This window comes from Tamandua tetradactyla, chromosome 16 (genome assembly GCF_023851605.1).
Source record: "Tamandua tetradactyla isolate mTamTet1 chromosome 16, mTamTet1.pri, whole genome shotgun sequence".
NCBI classification, from domain to species: domain Eukaryota; kingdom Metazoa; phylum Chordata; class Mammalia; order Pilosa; family Myrmecophagidae; genus Tamandua; species Tamandua tetradactyla.
Genome location: NC_135342.1, coordinates 4,137,456 through 4,165,090, shown reverse-complemented (window position 1 = coordinate 4,165,090; position 27,635 = coordinate 4,137,456). Strand labels below are relative to the sequence as shown.

Here is a 27,635-nt window from a genome sequence, read left to right as displayed (position 1 = left end):
GAGCATGAGTTTTTAAAGCCACCTGGTCAATAACAGTATATATTTTGAGGTCATATCCATATGGAGTAAAAGTCTCCAAATGCCCTTGGAAATAATAAACACGAATTCTGTGTAGCAGTTGCCTCAGAGAGAGGAGAGGCCTCACGTCCCACTCCCCAGGGCAATCTGCTTTGTCAGGTGTAGCTCTAGGGTTTTAAAGCTTGTGGTGGGTATGTGGGTGGCCTTGGCTTACTATCAATATTTTAAATATTAAAAGATTGTGTCTGAAGGAGGAGGCCGAGGAGGAGGAAAGGAGGGAGGAGAAATGAATCCAGGAAGGGGACGCGGGAAAAGAAAATTTCAGGCGGAGAGAACTAACAGCACGTGGTTGGTGGGGGGGTCTGACTTGGGGCCCAGGGTGGCTGGGGCGCAGCGCGCGGGGCGGGAGCTGCCCGGCGTGTGCGCAGCGCCGCGCGTTCCAGCCTGAGCTCGGACTCCTTCCGAGGGAGCTGAGAAGCCTTCGGGAAGGTTTTAAGCGGGCGAGTCACATGATCCCATTAGTGGTAGAGAGCGGTTCCCGTGGGACCCGCGGGGAGGCCCGGCCGGATGCGGGCGAGACGCCGGCTGCAAGCGGGGAGGAGGCGCGGGACCAGGTGAGAGGGGAGGGGGTCTGAGCGCGAGCGGCCGCGGGCCGGGGCGGGACTGGCGCCCATTGGCTCAGAGCTGGACTCCTGGGTGCCAGTCCCACGGCAACAGCCCCCTCATTGGCCTCTCCGAGCCCCCCTCCCGCCCCGTCTCCAGCAGCCGGCGATCAGATGACGTCACTCGGAATAAAGAACAGGCCCCCTCCCCAGTCTCGGGGACCTCTGTCACCCCTTTGCCTACCTCCGCTCCTTTGCCTCACTCTGCTTCGGCCGCGAGGCTCTCCTCGCGCCTTCTGGGCTCGGGGACTTCGCACGTGCCGTTCCCTCTGCCTGGATTTCTCACTTCTTTCCGCTCTCCTCGGGGCGTCTGCCCTGCCCGCCGCGTCACCCTTCACTCCTCACTCCCGCCATGCCTCACCCTGTGCTTTCCGCAGCCAAGCTTCAGGCCACTTGTTAATTGACCTGTCGCCGACCCGTCTCCCCTCCCACTAGAATGTGGAGGGCAGGGACTGGTTTTGCCATCGGGCTTAAAGCTTTCCCCCAGCCCCTGCCCCCAGCCAGCACCCGGCTTGGCACAGACGTGGGGGGAGAGGGGGGAGCTCAACAAATATCTGTGAAGGAATAAAGGGAGGTGGGGGGCCGAGAGTGGCGAAGTGCGCTCGGGATTTGGGGACTCAGCGGGGTGGGGTGGGGGCGAGAACCCCTGCAGAAGAGCGGATTGGAGGGGTGGGGAGGTGCGGGACGCAGGCGAGGGGGGTTTGCGGGGCGTTAACTCCCGCGGCTGAGGCGTGGGAGTCGCCGGCGTCCGGCGGGTCACTGAGGTTGGGGAGTGGGTGATGTCCCCACGGTAAAATCCCCGACACCTGGAGCCCCCATTAGCGCTTCTATAAAATGGGGCCACCGTGGAACGAGGGGTTGCAGGCTTCGCCCAGCGCCCGGCCCGGGGGAGACGCCCGGAACCCCGGGGTGGGGGGAGACGCCGACTCGGCCAGTCCCCAGGAGGTCTCCACGACAGCCGGGCGCCGGGCCAGGAGCCGCTCCCGGGGCTGAACCTGTCTCTAACTAGGTCTCTAAGTGGGCGGGCGCGTCCCTGGGGCGGTGCCTCTGAGGCGCGGGCCCTGTTTCCCCGTGGCAGGTGATTTTCCTACCCCTGAGGGGCTAGGCTGGTTCCTGCGTGGGGGCTGCCCAGCGCAGGTAACTGGCTGGAAGGTTCAGCTTCCTAAACTTAAAAAGGAGCCTTTTCAAATGGGCGACTGTAGGTCCCAGTGAGTCTCCAATGCCAAACCCTTCCTTGTTTACTTCCCCTAAAATGTCTCTCTTTTAAAAGTGTTTCCTTGTGAAATATAAGACACATAGATAGAAGTGCATAAAACAAACGCACAACCTAACAAATACTTATAAGATGACCACCAGGTTAAGAAATACAACTTTGCCAACCACATGCAGAAATCCACAGAAGCTTCCAGCAGGTCATTCCAAACATAACCCCTAGTGGGACCCACTGTTACGAGTTTTGTGGAAAATTCTTACCTGCTTTTCTATATGTTGACTACCCACAATGCATCCTCAACAGTATTACAGTTTAGTTGTGCTTGCTTTGGAATTGTATATACATGGAATTATACTCTATGTGTCCGGCTTCTTGTAACCTCCAGTCCTGTAATTGTGCATACCGGAAGCGCTTTCGTTGACTCACTGTATAGGTATCCCTTAAGCATGAATATGCCACCATTTATTTATCAGCTGTGCTGTTGGTGAACATTTCAGCTCTTTTGAGTTTGCAGTTGTAAATTCTGCTGCTGTGAGCGTTTATTGTGTGTCTCCTGGTGCATGTGAACATGAGTCTTTTTTAGGGCTTGTAGGTGCACTCGTCACAGGACATCCTCACCTTATTAGGGACTGCTAATCTGGTTAGGCATCTTAGATTTAAGAAGTTCAAGATGGAACTCCTGGGCTCCCTAACCCCCTTTCCAAATTTGTCCCCAGTTTTCTCATCCTGGCACAAAGTGCCACCACCCAACTAGTTGCTTCCGTTACCATTACCCTCCAGCGCAGACACACATGCACATGTCCCCATGCACACGCGCACACACACATGCACACATGCACACACAGAGGCGCCCTGCAGTCCTCTGCATTCAGCCTCCACGCTTCACCTCAATTCCCTCTACTTATCTCCGTCTCTCTGCAGCTTGGGCCAGACCTCCTCTCTCCCTCCTGGGTCATGGAAATAGCCTACGGCTTCCACCCTTGCCCCCTCCGATTCCTTCTCCACTTGGCAACCAGAGCGAGGCAATGGGATCTCATCCCTCCTGGCTTAAAGCCTGGCTTCTCCCGGTCTGCAAATCAAAGTCAAACACCTCCCTTGACCCACCAGCCCCTGCGCAATCTCCGTCCGAGCTGTCCTCCTGGCAGGCCCCTTCTTACCTTCAGGTCTCAGACCAAATGCCACCTCCGCCAAGAAGTCGGCCAGGGCCAGCCATCCCAGCTGATGAGGTGGAGCCCAGGCACCCCCTTTCTCAAGCCCCTGCTTCATCTCCTTCAGGGTGCTCCTAACCATCTGAAATCACCTTCAGACCTCCTGTCTGTCTTTCCCACCCACCCCACCCGCACACACTAGAACCTAAGCTCCAAGAGGGCTGGAGCTATCTGCGTAGGTCACTGTGGGATCTCCTAGGGTGGTCCAGGGCCTGGTGCAGAGTGAGCAACCTGTACTTCCCTACCCCCTGGGTGCAGGTGTCTCCCGGCTACCTGACTGCTAGTGGGTAGGTGCAGCAGCTAGAGGACGAATTCCACAGCTGGAGGCAGCTAAGGGGCCGGCCTCTTTTAGGGGTAGGAATGTATGTCTTTGGCTCCTAGGGGGCAGGTCCCAAGGGAATGATATGTAAAGGGTGTGTCTGATGACTTGGGGTATCTAGTGTTGAAGGGAAGGCATTCCATTTAGGTGAGTCTTGAGTCGACCCTGATTTTAAAAGTTGTGTACTATCTACAAGACTCAGAACTTCTGGAAAGGGAGAAAGGATCTGTCTGTGTTTAGGGGGCCAGTCCTATATGGGAGAGGAAGTCAAGGATCAGAAAATGAGACAGTTGACTGACAGGACTAGGTTTATTGGGGTCCTGGAGACATCGGGGTGTGGGATGAGGGGTCAAGGTCAAAACTCAAGGGGGAACCCCTTAGCCAAGCCCCCCTGCCCCTTGAGGTTGAAACACAGAGACAGACAAACTGACAAAGAGATGGAGAGAAAGACTGACAGTTACTAGGGCCCGGGCGGAAACCCCAAAGCCCACCACTTCCCAGGATGAATTTCCAGGTGGGGAGTGGCTGGGCCAGTCCATGTTCTACAGGAAGGGGCGGAGTGTCTGCCACTCACTCTAAGGAGGGTGGGCACAGGCCGCAGCCTGGACCGCCCATGCCAAGTGGACAGCGGTGCATGGGTGCATGTATCTGGATCAGTCCACTCTACCGGGCAGGGAATTTTGGACGAGTCTATCCTAGTGTTTGAGGGTGGGGGAGATCGTTTGGGTCCATCCATTCCACAGCAGGGAGGGAGGCCTAATGGGGGGAAGGGACTTCTACCCTGGTCCTCTTTCAGCACAGGAATTGAATTGGGGAAGGCAGATCCTGGCTGCATCCATTTTTTGGGGGGGCACCATCTCAGTGACTCCGGTGGGTAGCATTTGGAGGGGGTCCTGGGAAATTTCGGTGCATGGTCACTCCCCCTCCCCCCCCCCAATTCTCCAGTTCAACGTCATTGGGAACATGGCTCTCAGGGAATGGGGCCCATCTTCCCCTGGGGGGGCAGGGGTGGCTGTCTGCCCATCTTTTATTATTAGGGCCCTCAAGATGAGGGGTTACCTGTGGGGACCCATGTCTTATTCCTAGATCCCCACAGATCAGGGGCCTGCCGATTTGGGGGTGTCCTGCCCGGATTCCAGGGGTCTCAAACTCAAGGGCCTCTCCATTGATTTGGGGGATCCCAACTCTCATGTTCTTGGATGCCCCCAGGCTGAGGATTCTCTCGGTTTATTTGCGGTCCCCCAGTGTTTCCAGCCCACTAGCTCCAGGGCCTGGGTGTGGTGGCCCCATCCCTCCAGCCAGGGTCCCCTCCTCTCGGGACCCGGATCTGGATTCGGAGTGCCGTGACCGGCTCACAGTTCCACGGTCCCCTGGCCCGGGCTGGGCGTCCCGTCCCCGGGGCGTGGGGGTGGGCGGGCCGCGGAGGGGTAGGGGGCCCTGGCCGACTCAGTCCATGCCCCGGTGCAGCTTCAGGTGCCGCGAGAGGTTGCTGAGCGTGATGAAGCCCTTGCCGCAGATGTGGCAGGGGAAGGGCCGCTCGGACCCGTGCAGCAGCCGGTGGCGCTTGAGGTAGCACTCGTGGCGGAAGAACTTGCCGCACTCGAGGCACGGGAACGGCTTCTCGCCCGTGTGTACCAGCACGTGCCGCTCCAGGTCGCGCGGTGAGCGGAACAGCTTCTCGCACTCGGAGCAGCCGAAGATCTTCTTGCCGCGGCCAGAGCCGGACGCGGGCTCGCCCTCGGGGGCCGCCGCCGCCGCCGCCTCGGCACCTCCACCCTCGCCGTGGCTGGCCCGCCGATGCTCCTCCAGCGCCGCCAGGGCCGCGTACAGCTCCCCGCAGTGGCCGCAGCCGTAGGCGGCCGGGCCCGAATGCGCCTCCAGGTGGCTGGCGAGCGCCGCGGCCGACGCGAAGAAGGTCCCGCAGTCGCACTGGTACAGGGTGTCTTCCGACGGCTCGGCCACGGCCGCCGGCGCCTCCCCGCCGCCCTCGGGAAGCAGCGCCCCCAGCTCGGGCACGCCGCCCCCCTCGGGGTCCAGGAGCAGCCCGCCGTCCCAAGCCGGGGGCGCGTCGCCTGCCTCCGCAGTGCCACGCTCCGCGGCCGTCTCCGGCCCGGCTGTGGCCCAAGCGTGCGCGGGGGGCGCGCTGGTCCCCTGCAGGTCGTGCGTTAGCTTGTGCCGCTCCAGCAGCGCGGGTGCGTTGAAGTCGCGCTCGCAGCGCGGGCACTTGAAGGGCTTCACGTCGGTGTGCGCGGCCCAGTGGGCCGCCAGCTCGCGGCCCTGGTCGAAGCGCCGCGCGCAGGCGCCGCACGCAAACGGGGGCAGCGAGGCCGCTGCCGCGGCCGCCGCCTCTGCCAACCCCCAGCCGCCTGCGGCGCCAGGACCCTCGGGGCCCTCTCCGCCACCCGCCCCGGCGCCCCCGCACACGGCGCAGGGCCCCACGTTGCAGCAGACCGAGCAGGGCGTGCTCAAGGGGGGCAGGCCCGGGGCGGGCTGCAGGGGCGGCGGGAGCACCCCGTGGTGCTGGCGCTTGAGGTGGCGGCCCAGGCTGGAGCGCGAGGAGAAGCGAAGCTCACAGACCAGGCAGCAATAGGGCTTTTCACCGGTGTGGACAACCTGGGAGCGCGGGAGGAAGAGGAGAGAGTCAGGGCTGACGGTCTGGCCCGGAGGACAGATTCCCAGCCTTGCAGAGAGCCGTGCGGAACAGGCCGCGCGCTCCAGCTGGGCGCCCCTTCTCACCCTTGCTTCCTACTCGCTGAAAAAGGCCAAGGCCCTTCCAGTCTCAGAACCTCTGCGCTCACTGTTCCCCCCGGCTGGGAAACTCTTCCTGTCGCTCTTCCTTGGCAGCACTCGCTCAGTTTCAACCAGCCCAGCCAGGGATGCCGATCACTGCGAGAACCAGTTAAGTGCTTGGGCCCTGGGTTCAAATTCCCCAACCCCCGGCTCTGCCTTCCGAAACTCACTGGGAACACTTGGGGGAGTAAGTTCTCGTCTCGGGACCTCTGCCACAGGCCCTCTCACCCATTGCTGTGAGGATAGCCAAAATCATACGTGGAGAGCAGCCCCAAATAACCACTCCACTTGTGGAATACACAATTCAAGTCGTCAGACGTTTCTGGTCCTGCTGTCCTGTGAACTGTGTGCAGGTGGGTGGGGTGGGAGGGGCTTCTCAAAGCAGGCGCCCCTCCCCCTGGAGCACCACTGTCCAACAGGCCTGCCTGCCACGATGTATTTCTCTGCCTGGCCCTCCCATGTGCCAACCACGTGTGGCTACCCAGTACTTGAACTGTGGCTAGTGTGCCCAGGAAACTGAGTTTTAACTTTTGTTTAATTAATTTAAAGTTAAATGGCCACCTGTGGCTGACGGTAAGGAATTTGCCCTTTTTGTTTATTTAAGAGTCTTGGAATGGCAGAGATTTTGAGTGTGCAGAACCCCAGGGGCTGGTCCCGGCTCCCTGGGTGCTGTGGGGAGAGGACTGAGCCTGCAGGGCTGGGTTAGTGACGTCTGCCCAGGGTCTGTACGTGAAGTGGCAGCAGGTGGCACTACTCATCTGTTGTCCCGACTCTAATGCAGTTATGTGACTGTCATGCCATGGGTTATGTGGGCCCCATGAACTCTGTCCTCTGATCTTCTAACCCAACAGTGTTGTGCGAGCCTCAGGGTCTTTGTACGTTCTGTTCTCTCTGCCCGGAATATTCTTTCCAGTGCCAGGCACCTGCCTTATCCTATAACTTTCAGTTTATCCATGAGCTCCTCAGGGACCATTCCTTTAGTCTAGCCCCTTGACTTGCTACATTATTCTTTCTCTCTTCAAAGCTATGGCTCACGTTGCACTTAGGAACTACACCTAACTTGCGTGTCATCTGTCTCCCCACCTAGCTTCACGGACCATGAAATGAAGGATCATACTGGTTCTGGTCACAGCTGTATTCCCAGGGGCTGGCACACGGTAGGAACAACCAGCCCTGCTGTCTCTCCAGCCTTCCAGGGACACACCGCCCTGCCCTCTCTGCTCTGGCCACACTGGCCTTCCTCCAGTTCCTCAGAAGACTTCCTGGCTTCCTCGAAAGTGCACATCCTGCTCCCTGACCCTGGAGAACTCTTTCCCAGCCACCCCACCCCCCGCCCATTCCTTTGCCAGGGACAGTGCATTTGTCACCCCTTCCCTAGGAAAACCATCCCTGACTCCCTCCTTGACCCAGACGACATCAGCTCACCCTCACCTTGGCCTCGGAGCCCCTAGGTACTGTCCTCACACTTCTGGTGGCAACTGAGCATTTATAAGCTGAATACTCAGGAAAAGGAATTCCTGAAAGAAGTGGGCGTGTCTGTTTTCTGCCCCCATGTCCCACTAAAGGATGCTCATTAAATGTCCCGTTGAATTATGACTTACTGGTGGGCAGGGTGGAGACCTCAGAGGACTGAGGATGACAAGTTAGGAGACCCCTCCTCCTGTAAGGCAGGGGCATCTGCCACTCTGTGAGGGACACAGAGGCCAAACTTTCAGGAGTGAGGAGGGAGGAGCCACCGAGAATGCTGGAGGCAGGGGCCTGAGCCAAGGCAGGAGCCGTGGGGATGGAGAGAAGGAGACGTGCGGGAAAGCGGCCGCATCGGTACATGTGGGTTCACTTGCCCTTGTATCCTGAGCGCCTGGCACATAGCAAGCGCTCCCTTATGGTAAATTCCCAATTCCTTACAGCAGCTGAGAAGGTTCTAGAGGACCCAGCCTCCACCTGCCTTTGCCTCATCTCCTTTCACTCTCTTCTGAGTGCTCTGCACCCCAATGGCATGGTCTCCCCTGAACCCTGAAACTTGAACATATCAAGATCCCCCCACTCTGGGGCTGTGCTTTGCCGTTTCCTCTGCTTGGAACACTCTTCCCCTGGCAGACCCCCTCTTGTGCTTCAGGTCTGGACTCAGATGTTACCCGGCACTGCCCTTCCCCGCCGTGTCTGAAACAGCCTGTAGCTCTCCCCTATTTATTGCAGCACAGCCACCTGTTTTTTTATTTCCTTTCCAGCACTCTTCCCTTTCCAGAATATTCTTACCTATGTATGAGATCTCACATCTCCCCTTGTCTACAGAATGTCTGGCTCTGCCAAGGCAGGGCATTTGTTACTTTTACCTCCACCCTGGGTGGGTAATGAAACAACAAACAACCACTGAATGAAGAAACTAAGTATATATGTGAGATGCCTATTTAAAAAGCAGTAAGGGAGGGCAGGCCAAGGGGGCTCAGCAGGCTGAGTTCTCGCCTGCCATGCCGCAGACCCCGGTTCCATTTCCCGTGCCTGCCCATGCGAGAAAAAAAAAAAGCCATAAGGGAATGATAAGTCCAAAACTGCAGATACTGTCAGGTGAGGGGTACTGGCAGGGCCCGCCTGGGGAGAAGGGAGGGGCACACAGGCAGAACCAAGTCAGTAAGAACGTTCTGGTTCTTGGGTAGTGGTGGAAAGAAAAGTACCTCACCATCTGCAGGGTCAGAGGGGTTTGGAGGGAGAGAATTCCTAAGGGGAAAAGATGAGTGGGGTGGGGTGGGGCGCTGAAGCTTGGGCCAGCTGCTTCACCTCCTGCGCCCGCTCCCCAGCGGCTGGGGGGGGGGGGGGGGTGGTGGTTCTGCAGCCAAGGCCAGCGGCTTGGGGAGGGCTCACCTGGTGGTGCAGCAGGCCCGTGGAGTCTCGGAAGCCCTTGGGACAGGCGGAGCAGCGGTAGGGGCGCTCCCCGGTGTGCGAGCGCAGGTGGTTGGCCAGGTTGAAGCTGTGCTTGAAGCCCTTGCCGCAGCGCGGACACGCGTGGGGCTTGAGCGCCGTGTGCCGGGCGAAGTGGCGCCGCAGGTCCGAGCGGTAGCGGAAGCTCTTGCCGCACTCGCTGCAGTGAAATGGGACGCGGAGGGCAGCGGCCGGAGGGGCCGGGGCCGGGGCGGAGGCTGGGACCTGGGGCGCTGGCAGCGGGGCGTCATCCATGGTGGCCAGGAGCGGTGGCGAGGGGGGGCTCTCTCTGGAGTGCGGGTGGGGGGAAATAGGGGGATAGGTGAGAGGATCGCCTCCTTATCGGCCTTCCCCTCAGGCGCCTCGGACCCGCAGACCCGCCACCTGTTCTCTGGAACCCCCCCCCCCCCCCCCCGCTGCTCTCTAGGCTCCACCCGATGGTCCTTACGCTTCTCTTACTCTCTGCGACGCCTTCTCACTCTTCCCCACTCTTCTGCCAACAGTAACCGCTTCCCAGTGTCTAGAGACGGTCAGCCTGTTCGAAGCCCTTCACACGCTTAGCAAGCATACACCCACTCCTATCTGAGTCCCACCCACTTTAGCCACAACCTCCCCACCCTGGCTAAGCCTCACCCACGTCTCAACAAGCCCCACCACATTGACCACAACCCCCATTCTCGCTATGCCCCTCCCACTCCACAGCAATCCCCACCCACTTCTAAAGAAACCCCACCCACATAACACAGCCCCACCTCTTAGCAACAGCCCTCCCACCCTGCAACAAGCCACACCCACTCCTGCTAAAAGCCCCTCCCACTCCTCTCTAGGCCTTACCCCCTCTTCTTTTAAGCTTTATAGTGAATGGGAGCCTAAAGGTTTGGACCTCGTCTACTCGGGAAACCCTTCCACGGTGGCTGGAACTAGTCCTCTAACCTTGGATAAACTCATAAAGTGACTGAAAATTGAGGAAAACTGGCAATGTGTGCTCTAAGCTTACTTAACCCCGCCCAGAGTAAGGTTTAAAAGCAAACTGTTCTGATTTCTAACTAACCTTTACAGCCCTCCTACTCTCCTTAAACCCGGCCATACTTTCCTAAATTTATCTAAGTAGATGAAGCCTCTCTCTTCTCCACTAAGACACGCCTCCAAAACTCCGCTCAACTTTTCCCTTAAGCCCCACCTTCAAATAAGCCCCTCCCTTTCCAAGACCCCTACACTCTGCTCCTCTCACCTGTCTCAGCCCTTCCCCTCTACGAAGTCTTTCTCCTTCCTCCGCCTTTTCACCTTCTTTATGAAGTCATATTTCCACTAAGACCTTCAAAACTGCACAGCGAGGCCCGACTTCCTTGCTCTGTCCACCCACCTTCTCTAGGCCTCACCTAAACTCCCCTCTTCTACTGTATGCTTCTCCCACCTTCACCCACTGCCTCATTTCATCTCTAGCCTTGATGAAGTTCCTCACACACTTCAACCAAGGGTCCTTTGAGCCACGCCCCTTACCAAGCCCCACCCTCCCACAACCCTCCCCCCACCAAAGCCCCGCCCACTTACACACGAGGCCACGCCCACATAGCACCTCCCAATCCTTACTCCGCCCCAACTGCCGCTCAAGCCCCGCCTCCTCTCACACCCCCCAGCCTACAAGGCTGCTCTCGCCCCTTCCCCCCAGTGCGCTACAGGCCCGGGGCCCCCGAGAACCGGCCCTTTGTGCCCCTCCCCCCGGCCCTGAAAGGTGCGGCCCCGGGCGTCCTGGGCGGGGGGCAGGTCAGGCGGCCGCCGGGCCCAGGCGAGTCCACCTCTCTCGTAGGGAGGGGGGGTTCTGGAGACCTGGGGCGGCCCCGAGAGGCCGGGGAAGTCGGTCGGCTTTCCTCTTTAATTACTTACACCTCCCTCTGGGCGCCGACATTTTGGGCAGCGGGGGTAGCGTCACTTCCACCCGGGGGGCCCCTCAACTTCCGCCTGGCCCCCCCGTCCTATCCTTTCCTCCCGCCCTCTCCTTTTCACCCGCCCTCTTGGCTACCCCTTCCCATCCTCGCCGTGCTCCCCCATTCCCTTCCAGTTCCCAGCCCTGGAAAAGGTCGGAGAAGCCAGATTGGTGCCATCTTGGGTGAGGGCAGAGGGAAGGGGCGGGGCTTCGGGTCGGCGCCATATAGACTAGGGGCAACGAGCCCTGTGCGTGGCTTTCTCCCCCTGAGTGGCGAAGCTAGTTGTCACGGGTGCTAACGTAGATGAGGGCAGATCTGATCCCCTTCTCCCAGCTTCGGACTACCCTGAGTAGGAAGTTGAGTTGAATCAGGAGCAATGAGCGAAGCCGAAGGGCGCCGACTGAGATACAGAAACAGAAGAAAAGACCAGCTTCCATCTCGTCCGCTCAGCCCCGGGTGGGGATGTGAAGCCTATCAGGCACCATGTTAACTACGGGCAAGGAGCAGCCATTTTCCCGCTTCTCGTCCATTCTCGGGTTATTTTTGATTGGGTACTTCGTGGAAGAAAAGATATTTCTGTGTGCTCGGGGATGCGGTGGTGGTGATGCTGGCTGGGTTATTTCCCCGACTCCAAACAGGAGCGAGTGGAGGGAGGGGCTTGGAGCATCTCTGTGCCCAGCCCCGCGAGGTCGGCTGGTGCGCAGGCGCGGCGTGCCTGCAGGGTCGAGACCCGGCCTTAGGACCCAGCGAAGCCGGCGTCGGGCCGCCCCGGCGAGTCCCCTTTGTTCCCTACGGGCGCGCGGGCCGGGCGGGGAGGGGAGGGAGGGGCGGTCCCCTGCGCGCTGCCGCCGCCCCCGCCCCCGCCCCGCCGCCGCGCAGGGGCAGGGCCCCCTCGCCCCTCCCCACGCGCCGGTCCCGTCGCTGCGCGCGCGCGCGCGCACACACACACACACACACACGCACACACGCGAGCCCAGGCGACATGCAAATGAGGTACCCGGGAGGCGGGGGGCCCGGGCGGGGGGAGGGGTGGGGGGAAGGGGAAGCCCGGGGCCGAGCGCGTCTGGCGCCCCCCAACACCTGTTCCTGCGCGCGCGCTCGCTGTAGCGCGCGGCCCGCGAGGCCTCCCGTGCACGCGCGCGCGCAGACCCCCTTCCTGGCAACCCCCGCCGGCCGCGGCCCCGGCACTGCTCATTGGCCGGCGCCCCCGCAGGGCCCGCCCCGCACGCCGGGACGACTGTGGGGAAACTAGTGGGGAGGGTCGAGGGGACCCACGCCCCTCTCCCAGTTGCAGGGACCCGGTTCTACTCCAGACTCCCCCGCCCGAGCGAACCATGTGAGCATGAAAAAGCGGATGCCCATCCCTGGACCTCAGCCTGTGTGTCTGTTAAAAGGGGTGCTGCATCCCCGTCTCCTAAATGCATCAGCTTTCCCCCAATATTGCTCCACTATTGCTCTAAACCCAGCCCCACCTTCCCGCTGCTTTTTTATTTTGCGCGCACGGTGATCGAGGCTTTGGCGGCTTATGGAACGCCCACGAGGCGCCAGGCAGGGCCCTGGGGGCTTTCAAAGCCCCTTCTCTCCTTTGAGCCTCCTGACGACCCTGGTGTTTCCACTTACAGAGGAGAAATCTCTGGCGCAGAGAGGCAAAGTCGCTTGCACGGCCACTTGCTAGCTGGGAGCAGAGCCGGATTCAAACCCGGGAATGTGGGACCCGGCGAAGTCCCCTTGTCTCGTTGGGTTCCTTTTTCCTCACACCCCATGCCATGGGTTCCAGCGAGATTTGGTTTGCGTCTTGGCCCTGGCACTTACTGGCAGAGAGAACGTGAGCAACTGACTTGGCTTTGCTGGGCCTCAGTTTCCCCACTTGCAAAGTGGGGGTGTCGTTCCTTCTCCAGAGAGTTGGTATGAGGCTTAGCTGCTGAGGATGCTAATCATGGCTAATGCCACCTCAAGAGCTCCTTGTGCACTGAGCACTTTACATGCACCGAGGTCGTTTCTGTGCAAGTGGGTAGGTAGAACTAGTCCCATTGTGCAAAAGACTTTACCAGAGGCCCAGAGAAGTCAATGCCACACCAAAAACCACACAGGTAGTAAGCAACAGACTCAGGACTTGACCAGGATGTCTTTCAGGACTTGACCAGGATGTCCTTCTCCGGAGTCCAGACTCTTAGCAACTCGGATATATTTCCTCATCGATGACTTGGGATCCAGCATCACCTGGGACAGGTCCTTCCTCCGGTCCCAAGCGCCCCTCCCCACCCCTCCTAACAGGTGGAGGAAAAGCACATTTCTGGGGCCTCTACGGCTGTGGGCGTTGATGAACTGTTCTGACCTAGCCTGCTCCCTCATTTGGATTCTGAATCTTCCTGTGAAGATTCTTTTTTATTTTGGCCCGGTAGAGTCTGAACTTGTAGCTCTAGAGGAAGTGTTAGGGAGAACTGGGGAACACGTGTGGACCTTGGGACAGTGGCTGTTTGTCATTCCTCTCTTTGACCCTCCAGCATGGCTAGAATTGTGCATTTGGTTGAAGGCCAGCCTTACCCAGATTGAGAGGTTCTGAGACAGGGATGGGCGATGTGTTGGGGGGCCCGGGGGGTGCTGCAGACCCTCCCCGCACTGACATTGACCCCTTTCTCCTCTTAGCCTGGCTCCAGTGCCCAGACCCAAGCCCCCCACTGCTCAATGGACACCCCCAGCCCAGACCAGTTGCCTTCGCCTTTGCCCGGGGAGGAAGACGAACCTCTGGCCTTACCTCCTCCTGTTCCCCGGGGCCGCCGAGGTCGACGTCCCGGGGGACCCACCTGCTCGAAGCGGACACTCAAGGCTCCCCTCCCTCGCAAGCGAGGCCGTCCCCCCAAGTCAGGGCAGGAGTCTCCCCTGCCCGAGGGCGTGACAGCGCCGCTGGGCAGCGGTGGCGGCAGCGACCTCCTGTTGATCGATGATCAGGGCGTGCCCTACACGGTCTCTGAAGGGTCAGTGGCCCTTAGGTCCGAGGGCCCCGGCCCCAAAAAGGCCCAGCACTTCTGCCCGGTCTGCCTGCGCGCATTCCCCTACCTCTCGGACCTGGAGCGGCACAGTATCTCACACTCGGAGCTGAAGCCGCACGAGTGCAAGGACTGCGGCAAGACCTTCAAGCGGTCCAGCCACCTGCGGCGCCACTGTAACATCCATGCCGGCCTGCGGCCCTTCCGCTGCCCGCTCTGCCCGCGCCGCTTCCGCGAGGCCGGGGAGCTGGCCCACCACCACCGCGTCCACTCCGGGGAGCGCCCCTACCAGTGCCCGGTCTGCCGGCTGCGCTTCACCGAGGCCAACACGCTGCGGCGCCATGCCAAGCGCAAGCACCCGGAGGCCATGGGGGCACCCCTGTGTCCCCCGGACCCAGAACCTGAACCGCCGTGGGACGACGAGGGGATACCTGCCACGGCGGGGGAGGAGGGGCAGGGCCCGGACGGGAAGGAGCTGGGCTGACCCGCAGCCCCGGCCGCCCCTCCCCAGGCGGAGTTCAGAGTTGGGAGCTCCGGTGGTGCTGGGCCAGGGCGGAGAAGCAGGGACCCCGTGGTTGCCGGTGGTCTTTCTGATGCAGGGGGCTGTTGAGGGTGGGGACCTAAACTTCTGGGGCCCGCCGCCTCCTGCCACTGTTCCCCGGACTGACCGGCCCTTAGGGCCGCGGGCCGCGGAAATAAATGTCTGCCTGCGGGCTTCCTGCGTGTGTTGCGTGGTGGCGCGGGGGACTCTCCCCTTCTTTCTTCGACGCCCCTGCACCGCCCTGGCGCCAGGGCGTGGGGAGTGCGAGGGAACCCCCCCCCGTGTCATCTGCCTTGTTAGCGGGGCGCTCAAGAATGACTTGGGGGACGCCCCCGGTCCCCCAAACTGCATCAAATTTCAAAACACTCCCAGTCACTATCCATTCTAAGTAAAACATTGGACTTCCTGTGCAAACCTGACTCTAGATTGTTCCCCTATTCCAGTCACTTTTCCAGAAATTCTGCAGCCACCACCTCGCCCTAATTCTTGTCCTGGGGATCCACTGTTTCCAAGGGAAGGCGAGTTGAGGACGGCTGCGGGTCTGACACCTTTGGAAGGGTTCAGAGAGGCGAGGGGCGTGGCTTGCCGGAGTGGGGCGGGGCCTGCCGACCTGTGGGCGGGGCCGAGCCTAGGGATTGGCGAGCTGCGAGCGCGGGCGTGCGGACTGCTTGACTGTGGGGCTGGCCAACCTGTGAGAAGGAGAGGAGAGGCGCCGCAGGAGAGGGGTCTAAACTGGAGGGGCAGAGCTGACAGCCACCTGTGAGAAAGCCTTGTTCCCAGACATTAGCGTGCACCAAGACCCCCTGAAGGACATTTTAAAGTGCAGATGGCTGGGCTCACCCACAGAGTTTTTGATTCAGGAGCTCTGGTCTAGGGGCCGCGGGATTTGCATTTCTAGCACGTTTCCGTGCTGCTGGTCTCCAAACTATCCTCCGAGAACCACTGATCTAGGGAGTGCTTTAGGGCTGTGAGTTGTGAGGGCGGCCAAAGTCCTCGGCGCGTCGGGAGCCGGGGCTTGGAGGAGAGAGGCGTGCTGGGGGCGGAACTTAGGAGAGAGGATGGGCCCCAGAGGGAAGGAGCGTGGAGTCTCCCGGATGAAAGGGCCGGGGGTGGGGCGAAGAGGGCCGACTTTGAGGCTAAGGGCGGGATTTCTAATAAGCTCTGAGATGGGCGTGATTCTGTTTGGGGGCGGAGCTTAAGTGAGAACGGGGCGGGGCCTCGCCGGAAGTCGGGCTGTGGGGGCGGGGCCCTAAGAAGAGGCGGGCACATGCTGCGCAGGCGCACCTTGCTCGGCTCACCCGCCGGAAGTGGCCGAGGCTGCCCCAGCCCGTGTACGCCGAGTCAGTGCGCAAGCGCACTGCCCCTCCGCGTCTCCGCCGCCACCTCCTCTTTCTGCCCCTCCACGCCGGCGCCTCGGGGACTGGCGCGACTTCCGCTTCCGGGCGGGTGGAGAGGCGAGCGGCGCGGGGCTGCCGGGGAGGGGGAGGGGGCGGCACTTCCGGTCGGGCCCTCGGGTCTCCCCGGAGCGGCGGCGCCTCCTCCGCCTCCTCGGCTTCCTCCCGGCGGAGACCCCGGCGCCGGTGAGTGACGGGGCGCGCGGCCCGGGGGCCCGGATGCAACGGGGGCGGGGGGCCCCGCCCTGGTCCCCAGAACGCCCCCCGTCAGTGCTTCTCCTGTCGGGCCCGTGCACGAGGGCCCCCCAGTTACTGCTCCTCTATAAGATCGCTCCGGATATCTCTCCGTTAAGGCCCCCCTTGTAGGACAGTTGCCAAGTCGCCCATATTGTGCGACACCCCCCCTAGGTTGCTGGAAGGGCCCCCGCTGGTGCTTCCCCATAGGATGTCTTCCACATAGCCCCCCATCATTGCTTCATCCAGGACAGACCCCAGAATGCCCCCTTCATGCCCCCCTTCACCTGGGGCAGCTGCCCGTGAACCCCGTTGGTACCCGCCATAGGGTTACTCCGGAGAGCGTCCCACTAGTGCTGTCCTGCAGAATTGACCCCCATGATCGTTAGCCACACGCAGCAGCCCCCCCAAAGCCCCTCCCTCCCCAATTCTCACTCCGATGTTTAAAATTAATTTCCATCCTGTTCCCCCTTCTCCGAACCCGACAGTGATTTCCCTTGAAAAATAAAATACCCCTTGCAACCCCGCCCCCCATCATAGAAGCGCTCCCCCTAGAGTTCTGCACTCACACCACGTCCTCTGCCCCTTCAGGTGCAAACATACTCCTGCTTAGCTGTGGCCCCAGGAAACGCTCCTGCCGGGTCTCCCATCCCATCCTCATCCTCAGCAGCTCCTGTCTGGGCACTTCTCCCGCAGAAACGCTCCCCAGGGAGGGTTTCCTCTGAGAACACCCCACCCCCAGGCACCAGCCTCTCTCCCATCCTGGCCTGCAACTTCACACCCAGGCTCACTCCATCTTCATGGAAGACCTACAGAAGACCCCTGGCTCCAACTAGGGTGACTTCTTCATTCATTCATTCCCCCCCCCCTTTTTTTTAAGCAGTTTTAAGGGGACACATTCACATGCATACCATTCATTCACTTTTCATTGAACAAATATGCACTGTTCTCGATCCAGGGGTTACAGTCCTGAAGGAGGGAGATGCAACACTCTTTATCTTGTAGGTTTTACATTCTAGTTGAGGTGACAAATCAGAAACAAGCAATGCGCCAATAAACAGTATAAATGCCATTCTCTGAGCTTCAGCTCCTGCTCTAGCTGTCTCAGAGGAGAGATCTGAATAATGAGAATTAATTTAGCCATGCGGAGATCTGGGTGAATTGTTCCCGGCAGAGGGATCAGCAAGTACAAGGGTCTTGAGGTGACTGTGATCATAGGACCTGGAGGAGAAGCAGGGATGCCAGTGAGGTTGGAGCAGAGGAATTGTGGGGGAGAGTGGGAAGGGGGAAGACACCATCTCATGAGGCTTTCTAGGCATTGCAATAAGTTAGCCAACTTTTGTTAGCCCTGTCAGTTCCTCGTGCAGCATGTCTTCACCTGCAAGTGTTTCATGAACAAGTGCTCTGTGCTGGGGATGCAGCGGAGAACAAAAGGCAAAAATCCCTGTCCTCATGGAGCTGATGTGTTAGTGGAGGGGAACGATTAAAAACCAAGGTGTGTGTGTGTGTGTGTGTGTGTGTGTGTGCAGTAAGATTAAGTAGGATAAGGGGATGGAATGGTAGGGGCTGTGCTGCCAGAGAGATGGCAGGAAGGCCTCTCGAGATAAAATTCGCAATCACTTTCTCTTGTCATCTTGTCCCCTACCCCCAAAGCCACACCTGGGTGTAAACGCCCCTCCTCCTGGACAGTGCTACTGTTATGACCCACCCAAGGGCTGCCCTTATAACAGGACCCCTCCCCACTGTCACCAAGAGTGAAGTTAAGAGCTCTGGATTGAGCAGACTACCCCCTCTTTTCTTAGCCTCATTCACTCACTTATTCACCAAGTATTTATTGAGCACCTGTATGTGCCAGACAATGTTCTGGGTCCTGGGAATAGAGCAGTGAACAGTGCTCCGCTTTGTAAAATCCCAACGATCAAGACAAACTAGCAGGATTTATGATACATTAAATGATGAATGAGCACTGAGAGAAGGGCAGCTGGGTGAAGGAGATCTGGAAACTGGCCTGGGCGACACGTAGCTGTGAGAGCCTCCTTGAGAACATCAGGATTGAGCAAAGATGAGAGGGAGTGAGAGGTGGCTTTGTGGGAGTAAAGAGCATTCCAGGCAGAAGGAACAGCCAGTGCAAAGGCCCTGAGGAAGGAACAGGGCTGGCATGTGGAGAAGCAGCCAGGAGGCTTTGGGTAGCAAACCACGAGAGTCTTGTGGTAATCTCGAGGACTTCAGCTTGTGCCCTGGGGCGGAAACACTGCAGGGTGCTGAGCAGAGGAGGGCACTGTTGGGTCTTAGTCCTCCAACCTTTGACATTTGAATGTGACAAGCCACATAAAGCACCTAGCTCAGTACTTATTAGCATTCAGTAAATGTCAGTGCTTGTCCTGGGGTTGGATCAAGCCAAGAGACCTAGGAGTAGGTGGCCAGGGCTGGGTGGGGCAAAGCACCTCCCATGTAAGGTGAAGTTTGGGGATCCTCCTTTATTTTGGAGGGAGAAATAGCAAGAGACCATATTGTAAGGGGTGAGAGCATGGACTCTGATCCCAATTTCTGGTCCTGTTGCTTGTGAGCTGTGTGACTTTGGGAGGTTCATTGACCTCTCTGATCCTCAGTCTTCTCATCTGAAAAAAAAACAGAGTCAATAATCCTAAGCATCTTCTAGGGTTGTTGGGAGGATTCGTTGTCAGCACATTCAGAGAATCTGTAAGAATACCTCACTCAATGTTACATGTTATAAATCTCGTTATTAACAGACTAGAATTTCATCATTGTTGCAGTGGAATGACCCAAAGGCTCTGACCTCAGAAAGACCTGGAATCAAATGCTGACTTCGTGACCTTGGGGAACTGACCTCCCCCATCTGCTCCTCAGTTTCCCCACATATAAAATGGAGCCAATTATGGTTCTGGGGAGACATTTATCCAATGCCTAACAATAAATTCGAGCTGCCCTAATGGATCCTGTGGTTGCTTTGGTGCTCCCTGCCCTCCTCCTGGGACACATCTCCCCTTACAAAGACACCACTTTAAGTCCTTGGTCCCCCTCAGAAGATAGTGTGTCTCTTCTTTCCCCGTGGGGATAACCGCAGGCCTCATCACTTCTGTCCCCGGTGACTGCTCTGCCCCTCTTGGCAGGAGCCTTCAGCATCTACCCATCCTGCCCTCTGCATGGCATCACTGCTCCCTGAAGCTTGCTTCCAGGGATCCCCTGCCCCCTGACGTGGGCTCCACTCTGCCCACTGCCCCTCTCCCTTGGGAAGGCCTGGTCAGCTTAGTCTCCCTGCTTCACCCATTCAGCAAATATTGATGGGTATGGGTGTTTACAACTATAACTTCCCTCTAAGCACTGATTCACTGGCGCTCATAAGTTCTGGTGGGCTGTGTTTTTGTTTTTATTCATCTTGAAGCATTTTCTAATTTCCCTTGTGCTGTCTTTCCCACCGGTAATTTGGAGCACGTGGTTTAATTTCTACGTATCAGCAGATACTGCTTGTGCCAGCACTGTGCTCGGTGCTGGGCCACGATGGGGACCCAGGCGGGCCCAGTCCTTGCTCTCAGGGGCACAGAGGGCAGAGGAGTAAATGATGTCAGTAGTGGTAAGTGCGATGAAAGCAAGACAACAGGATGGGGGCTGGGGCCCCCCTCTCCTTGGAGGTGACACCTGAGCAGAGACCTGAAGGGGATGAGGAAATCTGAAAATGGATATTCTAGGCAGAGGCAGCAGTCTCAGCTCATTCCTTCTTCGTCTGTTCACCTCTCTCAACCCTGGCTCCTGTGTAAAACCCCCTTCCTAACCCAGAGAGCACCCTCAGATAAGGCTCTTACCTCATCTTCCTCCACCACCAGCTCAAACACGCCGGTGGGGAGGCGGCAGGGGAAGTGGTCCTCTCACAGGTGGGTGGAGCTGATATGGACTCAGCCCCAGTCTGCTGCTCGGTAACCTTGGGTAGTCCCTTGGCCTCTTTGTGCCTTCATTTTCTCCTTTGTAAGGCGGGGATGATGGTGGCCCCTAACTCAGCGTTGCTGTGCAGATCCAGTAAACTGTTACATGTCAGGGCGGGCCAGGCCGGTGGTGAGCAGGTGCTTCATGTTAGCCATCACTAATGCATGTGCCGTAGAAACTAGGGGTGGAGGGAAGCCAGGGCAGGACTTCTTTTCCCCCAACCCCGAGCATCCTAACTGCCTCCTCCCCTGCTCCTTCCAGGCTGATAGATGTGCTTTCTTCCCTGTCCACAGAAGCCGCCTCCAGAGCTGTCTCCTCCCCATTTAGGCCCAGCCTGTAGGCTTCTGGTCACCACACCGGCCGAGCATTGGCTCCTTCCGGGGGAGCAGATTAAATGGAGGGGTGTGCGGGCATGGGATGTGGGGCTAGTTGGAGGATGAGGACATGGATGCCAGGGCTGGAGACCAGAACAATATAATCCAGGGCTGGGGTAGGATGGAGGAGCCATTCACCTGTCACCTACGGGCTGAGGCTGCACTGACCCCAGTCTTGGGCTGCCACAGAACCAGGCTCCCAGCAGGGAGGGACCTGTGGACAAGAAGCACCACCAGAACTCGTTGTCAGTGGAGGCATTTCCCCATCCCTGGGTGGGCCTGAGGACTGGGAGGTCTGTGGCAGAAGCTGAGGTTCTGGTAGGGGTTGGGGAGGGACAGGCACCGAGACTAGCCGGCAGGGTGGAACCTGCCCACAGAAGCATCTGTGTTCGGGGCTCGCGTCTGGTTTGTGCTGTCACTGAGGGTAAAACAGCGATGGGGATCAAGTGTGCCATGCAGATTGGTGAATTTCATTACATCCTGATACAGTCCCTTCAATCCCCCACAGTGTAGAAGTCCTTGCCCATTGTAGAAATGGAGAATGTGACTTTCCAGGGGAAGAGAGGCTGGGATTTAAACCTAGGTCTTCCCATCTCAGGGCCTGCATACCCAACTGCCTTCTGATTAAATGCTAGCCCACTTAATGCAAGGCATTTCTCCCAGGCAAGCAGTTCTCCTTCCAGTGTGCATTAAAAGAATGACCTCTGTCCCATACTCACTTCTTCTCCAGCTCTCTTGGCTTATCTTGACGTCCTTACTTCTGCTTCTAGGAGTGTAAGCTCTCTATAAATGTCCCAGAGTGCCTGTAAAGAGCCTCATGTGTTTTAACTTGTTGGATCCTCGTAACAGTCTATTAGGGAGGTATGTGCTTTAGCACCCCGATTTATGGATGCAGACAGTGGAGGCACAGAGAGGTTTTGTACTTGCCCATGGTCACACAGCTATAATATGATATTCTAACTAGAGGCCACCTTCTTACCCATTAGGTTGGAAATTACTATCACCCCATTTTACAGGGGGCAAAACCTGAGGGAGCTGAGGACAGGGTTGCTGCTGGTGGTGGGTTCTGAGAGCAGAGAGCCTGGGGCGCTAGGGGAATGATAGAGTGCCTGCAAAGGGATTGGTGGGGGGTGGGGAGAGAGAAGGTGTGTAAGGATCCAGAAGAGAGGGGGAGATGTGGAAGGAACTGGAGAGACAGGAGGCAGATGTGGGGCTGGGGGTGGGGTAGGGCACACACCTGGAAGGTGAAGGGCAGGGTAGGAGAGGCTATCAGCCAGTGGAGCTAAGGGATAGAGAGGTGGACTGTTCTTCAGGATGGAAAGACAGGGATTTGATGAGAAAAGGTAAAAGAGGAGGTGTGGAGCCCCAGCAGATGAATATGAGTTCCTGCCCCCCCTCCCCCAGGTCCTTTGCCAGTGGGGAGACCCAACGCCCTGGGTCCTCTCCCTCAGACCCACCCTCTCCTTCACAGGGTCTCCCCTCTTCCCACCGGCGGAGATGGAGGCAAACCCAGCGGGCAGCGGTGCCGGGGGTGGTGGGAGCAGTGCCCTAGGGGGCGAGGACGGGGTCCACTTCCAGAGTTACCCCTTCGACTTCCTGGAATTCCTCAACCACCAGCGCTTCGAGCCCATGGAGTTGTACGGGGAGCATGCCAAGGCGGTAGCGGCGCTGCCCTGCGCGCCCGGCCCCCCGCCCCAGCCGCCGCTGCCGCCCCCCGCCCCCCAGTATGACTACCCACCCCAGGCCACCTTCAAGCCCAAGGCGGAGGTGCCGTCATCCTCTTCCTCCTCCTCCTCCTCCTCCTCCTCGTCTTCGTCCACCTCCTCGCAAGCCAAGAAGCCCGACCCACCCCTGCCCCCCGCCTTTGGGGCCCCCCCGCCGCCCCTCTTTGATGCCGCCTTCCCCGCCCCGCAGTGGGGCATCGTGGACCTCTCGGGCCATCAGCACCTCTTCGGGAATCTGAAGCGAGGAGGCCCGACGGCCGGCCCGGGGGTGGCCCCGGGGCTGGGCGCCCCCGCAGGAGCTCCCGGGCCGCTGCCTGCCCCAGCGCAGACCCCACCTGGGCCCGCCGCAGGGGGAGCCTGTGACCCTGCCAAGGACGACAAGGGCTACTTCCGACGGCTCAAGTACCTGATGGAGCGGCGCTTCCCCTGCGGCGTGTGCCAGAAGTCCTTCAAGCAGTCCTCGCACCTGGTGCAGCACATGCTCGTGCACTCCGGCGAGCGGCCCTATGAGTGCGGCGTCTGCGGGCGCACCTACAACCATGTCTCCAGCCTCATCCGCCACCGCCGCTGCCACAAGGACGCGCCCCCGGCCGCCGGCCCGCCTCCACCGCCGGCCCTCGGTCACCCCGCGCCCCCGCCCGCCGCCGCCGCCGCCGCCACCGCCCCGGGTCCCCAGGCCGCACCTGCCGCCACCCCCGAGGGCAGCTCGGGCCCTGGCGCCCCCGGCGGCCCCCCCAGCCTGGGCGCGCCCCCGGCCCCGACGGCGGGTGGCGAGGGTCCGTTCGCGTGCCCGCTGTGCTGGAAGGTGTTCAAGAAGCCCAGCCACCTCCACCAGCACCAGATCATCCACACTGGCGAGAAGCCCTTCTCCTGCTCGGCCTGCGGCAAGAGCTTCAACCGCCGCGAGAGCCTCAAGCGCCACGTGAAAACGCACTCGGCCGCGCTGCTGCGCCTACCCTGCGGCGTGTGTGGCAAGGCCTTCCGGGACGCCGCCTACCTCCTCAAGCACCAGGCGGCCCACGCCGGCGCCGGCGGCCCGCGGCCCGCCTACCCCTGCGACCTGTGCGGCAAGTCCTACTCCGCGCCGCAGAGCCTGCTGCGGCACAAGGCCGCGCACGGCCCGCCCGCCTCGGCAGCAGCCGCCGCCGCCCCTGCCGCAAAGGACGCCACGGCGCCCGGCCCGCCGCCGCCGCCGCCCGCCTTCCCCGCCGGCCCCTACCTCCTGCCCCCCGACGCTCCCGCCACCGACAGCGAGAAGGCGGCGGCGGCGGCGGCGGCCGTGGTGTACGGCGCGGTGCCCGTGCCGCTGCTGGGCGCCCACCCGCTGCTACTCGGTGGGGCCGGAGCCGGCGGGGCGGGGGCCTCCGCGGCCAGCGCGCCGGGCAAGACTTTCTGCTGCGGGATCTGCGGGCGCGGCTTCGGGCGCCGCGAAACCTTGAAGCGCCACGAGCGCATCCACACCGGCGAGAAACCGCACCAGTGCCCTGTGTGCGGGAAGCGCTTCCGAGAGTCCTTCCACCTGAGCAAGCACCACGTGGTGCACACGCGCGAGCGGCCCTACAAGTGCGAGCTCTGCGGGAAGGTCTTCGGCTACCCGCAGAGCCTCACCCGCCACCGCCAGGTGCACCGACTGCAGCTGCCCTGCGCCCTGGCCGGGGCCGCCGGCCTCCCGGGCGCCCCGGGTCCGGCGGGCTCGTGCGGCCCCGGGGCCTCGGCCACGTCGGCGGGACCGGCGGAGGCGCTGAGCTACGCCTGCTCGGACTGCGGCGAGCACTTCCCGGATCTCTTCCACGTCATGAGCCACAAGGAGGCCCATATGGCCGAGAAGCCGTACGGCTGCGACGCCTGCGGCAAGACCTTCGGCTTTATCGAGAACCTCATGTGGCACAAACTGGTCCACCAGGCCGCCCCCGAGCGCCTGCTGGCCCCCGCGCCTGGCGCGGCGCAGACCCCCGACGGCTCCGGCGGGGCTGACGCCGCCTCGGGGCTGGACCACGGGCTGGCCGGCGAGGTGGGGGCAGCCGTGGCGGCCCTGGCAGGGGTGTCTGGTGGCGAAGACGCCGGGGGCGCGGTGGCGGCGGCGGCCGGGGGCGGCGGGAGCGCAGGGTCCGGCCCCGAGCGCTTCAGCTGTGCCACTTGCGGCCAGAGCTTCAAGCACTTCCTGGGCCTGGTCACCCACAAGTACGTGCACCTAGTGCGCCGGACCCTGGGCTGCGGCCTCTGCGGCCAGAGCTTCGCCGGCGCCTACGACCTGCTCCTGCACCGCCGCAGCCATCGGCAGAAGCGGGGCTTCCGCTGCCCGGTGTGCGGCAAGCGCTTCTGGGAGGCAGCCCTGCTGATGCGGCACCAGCGCTGCCACACGGAGCAGCGGCCCTACCGGTGCGGGGTGTGCGGCCGCGGCTTCCTGCGCTCCTGGTACCTGCGGCAGCACCGCGTGGTGCACACGGGCGAGCGCGCCTTCAAGTGCGGCGTGTGCGCCAAGCGCTTCGCGCAGTCGTCCAGCCTGGCGGAGCACCGGCGACTGCACGCCGTGGCCCGGCCCCAGCGTTGCGGCGCCTGCGGCAAGACCTTCCGCTACCGCTCCAACCTGCTGGAACACCAGCGGCTGCACCTGGGCGAGCGGGCCTACCGCTGCGAGCACTGCGGCAAGGGCTTCTTCTACCTGAGCTCGGTGTTGCGGCACCAGCGCGCTCACGAGCCGCCGCGGCCCGAGCTCCGCTGCCCCGCCTGCCTCAAGGCTTTCAAGGATCCCGGCTACTTCCGCAAGCACCTGGCCGCACACCAGGGCGGCCGGCCCTTCCGCTGCTCCTCCTGCGGCGAGGGCTTCGCCAACACCTATGGCCTCAAGAAACACCGCCTGGCGCACAAGGCCGAGGGCCTCGGGGGACCTGGGGCAGCGGCCGGCACCATGGCGGGGAAGGACGCCTGACCTGGGGAAGGTGCCCACCCACGGTTACGAGCAGATGTGTCCCTCTGGACTCCCCCTGCCTTCCGTGGTCAGACTTGCCCCCTCCTTGCCGCTGTATCCCCCTTCTTCAGAACTTCAGATGGACTCGCCTCCCTGGAGACCTGTGCCCTTCAAACGCAAGACTGACCCGCTCCGGGCCTGGATCCCCTCTGGCCCTCTTCTCATCCCGTCAGACACCGGACTTGACCCTCTGCCCACCCCCAGCCCCCCACTTTCTAGTCCTCATCAGGCCCCCAGCAGCATTGGGTCCCAGTAAGCTCGGCTGAGACGGGCTCTGAACTTCCCCTACTCTTCTTGAAATGGGCCGGACAATGGAATGTGAACAGCACTGGTGGGGACACAAGGGGGCAGTGGGTGTGCTTTTGGATTGTGGGGTGGGGGGGTTAGGGTGGCAGACGCGGCTTGTACAGAGCGGAGAATAATAAATCCTATCAACAGAGCTGCTTGAGTCCTTTCTTTCATCCCTGGGAGAATGAGGGTCAGGTGCTGGCAAAGCAGAAGGCGGATGTTCTAGTTTGCTAGCTGCTGGAATGCAACACACCAGAGATGGATTGGCTTTTAATAAAAGGGAATTTATTTTGTTGGTTCTTCAGAGGAAAGGCAGCTAACTTTCCACTGAGGTTCTTTCTTACATGGAAGGCACAGGATGGTCTCTGCTGGTCTTCTCTCTAGGCCCCTGGGTTCCAACAACTTTCCCTGGGGTGACTTTTTTCTGCATCTCCAAAGGCCTGGGCTGAGCTGCAACTGCTGAGATGAGGAACTAGGAGTTGCTTGGCTGTGCTATGTTGTGCTCTCTCATTTAAGCACCAGCCAATTAAGTCAAACGTCACTCATTGCAGCAGACACGCCTCCTAGCCAATTGCAGATGTAATTAGCAACAGATGAGGTTCACGAACCATTGGCTTGTGTCCGCAGCAACAGAACTAGGTATGCTCACGTGGCCAAGTTGACAACTGAATTTAACTAACACAGCGGACAACTTTGGTTTCCTCAGGGCTTTGATTCCCACGCACACTCTGCCTCTCTGTTAACCCTGGGTGTTCACTACCCCAACCAATACTTACCGGGGATCTGCCATATTCCAAGCTGGGTCCAATGAGTTGGGGATGTGGAGAGGGAGGAGTTAGGTAAGCCTCTGGACTCCATCCCCCTCATGGTGCTTTCAGCATCGATGCACCCTGCTGGCATTTCCCAAAGACTCTCCTCTGTGGGACTCTGGGCTGAGCATGGAGGAGACATGATCGGGACATGCCCTGAGCCCTGGAGTGTGACAGAACTCCGTGGAGCCCCTACAGTGTTCCAGCCTTGGGCACATTCCTGTTTGTTTCACATTTTACTTGGAGCTCCTGTCCATCCAGGATAATTTGGGATAGTCAGAAAGCCTTCTCACATTTCTCATTTTGGTTCTCAGAACAGTAAGATGTATGCTTTGCAGTGTGTGGTTTAATTATTCCATTTGTTAGAAGAGGAACACGATGTACTGAGAAAGAAAGAGGCTCCAAGGACACCTGTTCGATCTGGTCTTCCAGGCTCAGGTAAGAGGGGTGCTGCCTGAACAAGCCCAGTTTAACCTTGGGGAGAACCGCAACCCAGCGTGGCCACATATCCCAGTGCTGAGTAGCCATCCTGAATCGGAGCTTGAGTTGGTGCCACTGGATGCAAAGATTCTGTGGAAAGAAAACAATAGAAGGCACAGGAAGTCTCACTGGGGGCTGAGAGAGCCCAAAGGAATCACATTATCAGAACCGGGGGTGGGGGCTAGAAAAAGCTTTCTGCAGAAGGGAAGTACCTGAATGATGGCAAAGCAACGGGAGCTTGCCAGATAAAGCAGGGGGAAAGAATGCCAGGTGTCTACCCCGAGCTATTCTGGAGGATAGCAAGTAGAACGGTATGGCTGGACAGTGGGGATTGGGCTCTGGAATTGTGTATGAGGAGGCAGCAGAGGTTGGGGTATTAGAGATGCTTAGATGTAGAAGGGCCTTGATCTCCAAACTGAGGAGCCTGGATGGTTTTGTAGGGCAGAGGCTGGAAAACAAGCTTCCCGGTTGGATATAGCCCATGGACAGTTTGTTTAGTCTATGCATTTAAAAATTATTAAAGTTTAGCTTAGTTGCCAACATTTGAAAATCAAAAGACTTTATATAACTTGAACTGAAACTTTTGGAAAATTTGAAAGATCTAGTTGGCTAGTCTACACTGCCCCTGGACATGAGCAGCCACTGCATGTGCTTTTCAAGTTGCCACCAATTCCCACCACTCTTTGTTGAATCCCAAAACTGAGCCTAGGGCTCAGTTGCTATGTTTCACCCTGCTTGTACCTAGAGAACCTGCCCGCCTTACTCATTCATTTGCTACCCAGCTCCTACAGGCATTCCTATTTGGGATACCTTCTCAAAGCAACAAGGAGCTATGGCTTGGTTACC

The 27,635-nt window shown here is 59.7% G+C and overlaps 3 protein-coding genes across 18 annotated transcripts; 2 read left to right on the top strand and 1 right to left on the bottom strand.

Annotated features, from left to right (window-relative positions):
* The first annotated feature begins 473 nt into the window (after positions 1 to 473).
* Positions 474 to 14,763, top strand: ZNF524 (zinc finger protein 524). 7 transcript variants are annotated; one of them, XM_077130708.1, is made up of 3 exons: positions 11,966 to 12,044; positions 13,185 to 13,280; positions 13,698 to 14,763. In XM_077130708.1, the coding sequence occupies exon 3, from the start codon at positions 13,737 to 13,739 to the stop codon at positions 14,520 to 14,522; it is 786 nt and encodes a 261-aa protein (XP_076986823.1). In that variant the 5' UTR covers positions 11,966 to 12,044; positions 13,185 to 13,280; positions 13,698 to 13,736; the 3' UTR covers positions 14,523 to 14,763. The 7 variants fall into 7 exon arrangements, with proteins under 7 accessions (XP_076986821.1, XP_076986826.1, XP_076986825.1 ...); XM_077130709.1 differs by having other exon boundaries at positions 13,185 to 13,325; XM_077130706.1 differs by lacking the exons at positions 11,966 to 12,044; positions 13,185 to 13,280 and adding an exon at positions 474 to 632.
* Positions 3,711 to 11,061, bottom strand: FIZ1 (FLT3 interacting zinc finger 1). Of its 6 annotated transcripts, none has more exons than XM_077130701.1 (4): positions 10,358 to 10,653; positions 9,575 to 9,661; positions 9,070 to 9,415; positions 3,711 to 6,033 (listed from the first exon to the last, which is right to left on the bottom strand). In XM_077130701.1, the coding sequence occupies exons 3-4, from the start codon at positions 9,379 to 9,381 to the stop codon at positions 4,867 to 4,869; spliced, it is 1,479 nt and encodes a 492-aa protein (XP_076986816.1). In that variant the 5' UTR covers positions 9,382 to 9,415; positions 9,575 to 9,661; positions 10,358 to 10,653; the 3' UTR covers positions 3,711 to 4,866. The 6 variants fall into 6 exon arrangements, with proteins under 6 accessions (XP_076986816.1, XP_076986815.1, XP_076986819.1 ...); XM_077130700.1 differs by having other exon boundaries at positions 9,586 to 9,661; XM_077130704.1 differs by having other exon boundaries at positions 9,586 to 9,661; positions 10,541 to 10,653.
* On the top strand, positions 12,008 to 25,651 carry ZNF865 (zinc finger protein 865). 5 transcript variants are annotated; one of them, XR_013163259.1, is made up of 3 exons: positions 15,888 to 16,159; positions 17,563 to 17,702; positions 18,958 to 19,158. XR_013163259.1 is itself a non-coding variant. In XM_077130699.1 (2 exons), the coding sequence occupies exon 2, from the start codon at positions 22,018 to 22,020 to the stop codon at positions 25,171 to 25,173; it is 3,156 nt and encodes a 1,051-aa protein (XP_076986814.1). In that variant the 5' UTR covers positions 12,008 to 12,044; positions 21,992 to 22,017; the 3' UTR covers positions 25,174 to 25,651. The 5 variants fall into 5 exon arrangements, 2 of the variants coding, with proteins under 2 accessions (XP_076986814.1, XP_076986813.1); XR_013163258.1 differs by having other exon boundaries at positions 15,897 to 16,159; positions 17,554 to 17,702; XM_077130699.1 differs by lacking the exons at positions 15,888 to 16,159; positions 17,563 to 17,702; positions 18,958 to 19,158 and adding exons at positions 12,008 to 12,044; positions 21,992 to 25,651.
* The last annotated feature ends 1,984 nt before the right edge of the window (positions 25,652 to 27,635 follow it).

Excerpts from the sequence above, each read along its gene's own strand:
- ZNF524 (XM_077130706.1), top strand. The coding sequence starts at position 528 with ATGATCCCATTAGTGGTAGAGAGCGGTTCCCGTGGGACCCGCGGGGAG. Across the intron at positions 633-13,697 it reads GGGAGGAGGCGCGGGACCAG|CCTGGCTCCAGTGCCCAGAC; the intron begins GTGAGAGGGGAG and ends TTCTCCTCTTAG.
- FIZ1 (XM_077130702.1), bottom strand. The coding sequence starts at position 9,381 with ATGGATGACGCCCCGCTGCCAGCGCCCCAGGTCCCAGCCTCCGCCCCG. Across the intron at positions 6,034-9,069 it reads CGGGCCTGCTGCACCACCAG|GTTGTCCACACCGGTGAAAA; the intron begins GTGAGCCCTCCC and ends CCGCGCTCCCAG.
- ZNF865 (XM_077130699.1), top strand. The coding sequence starts at position 22,018 with ATGGAGGCAAACCCAGCGGGCAGCGGTGCCGGGGGTGGTGGGAGCAGT.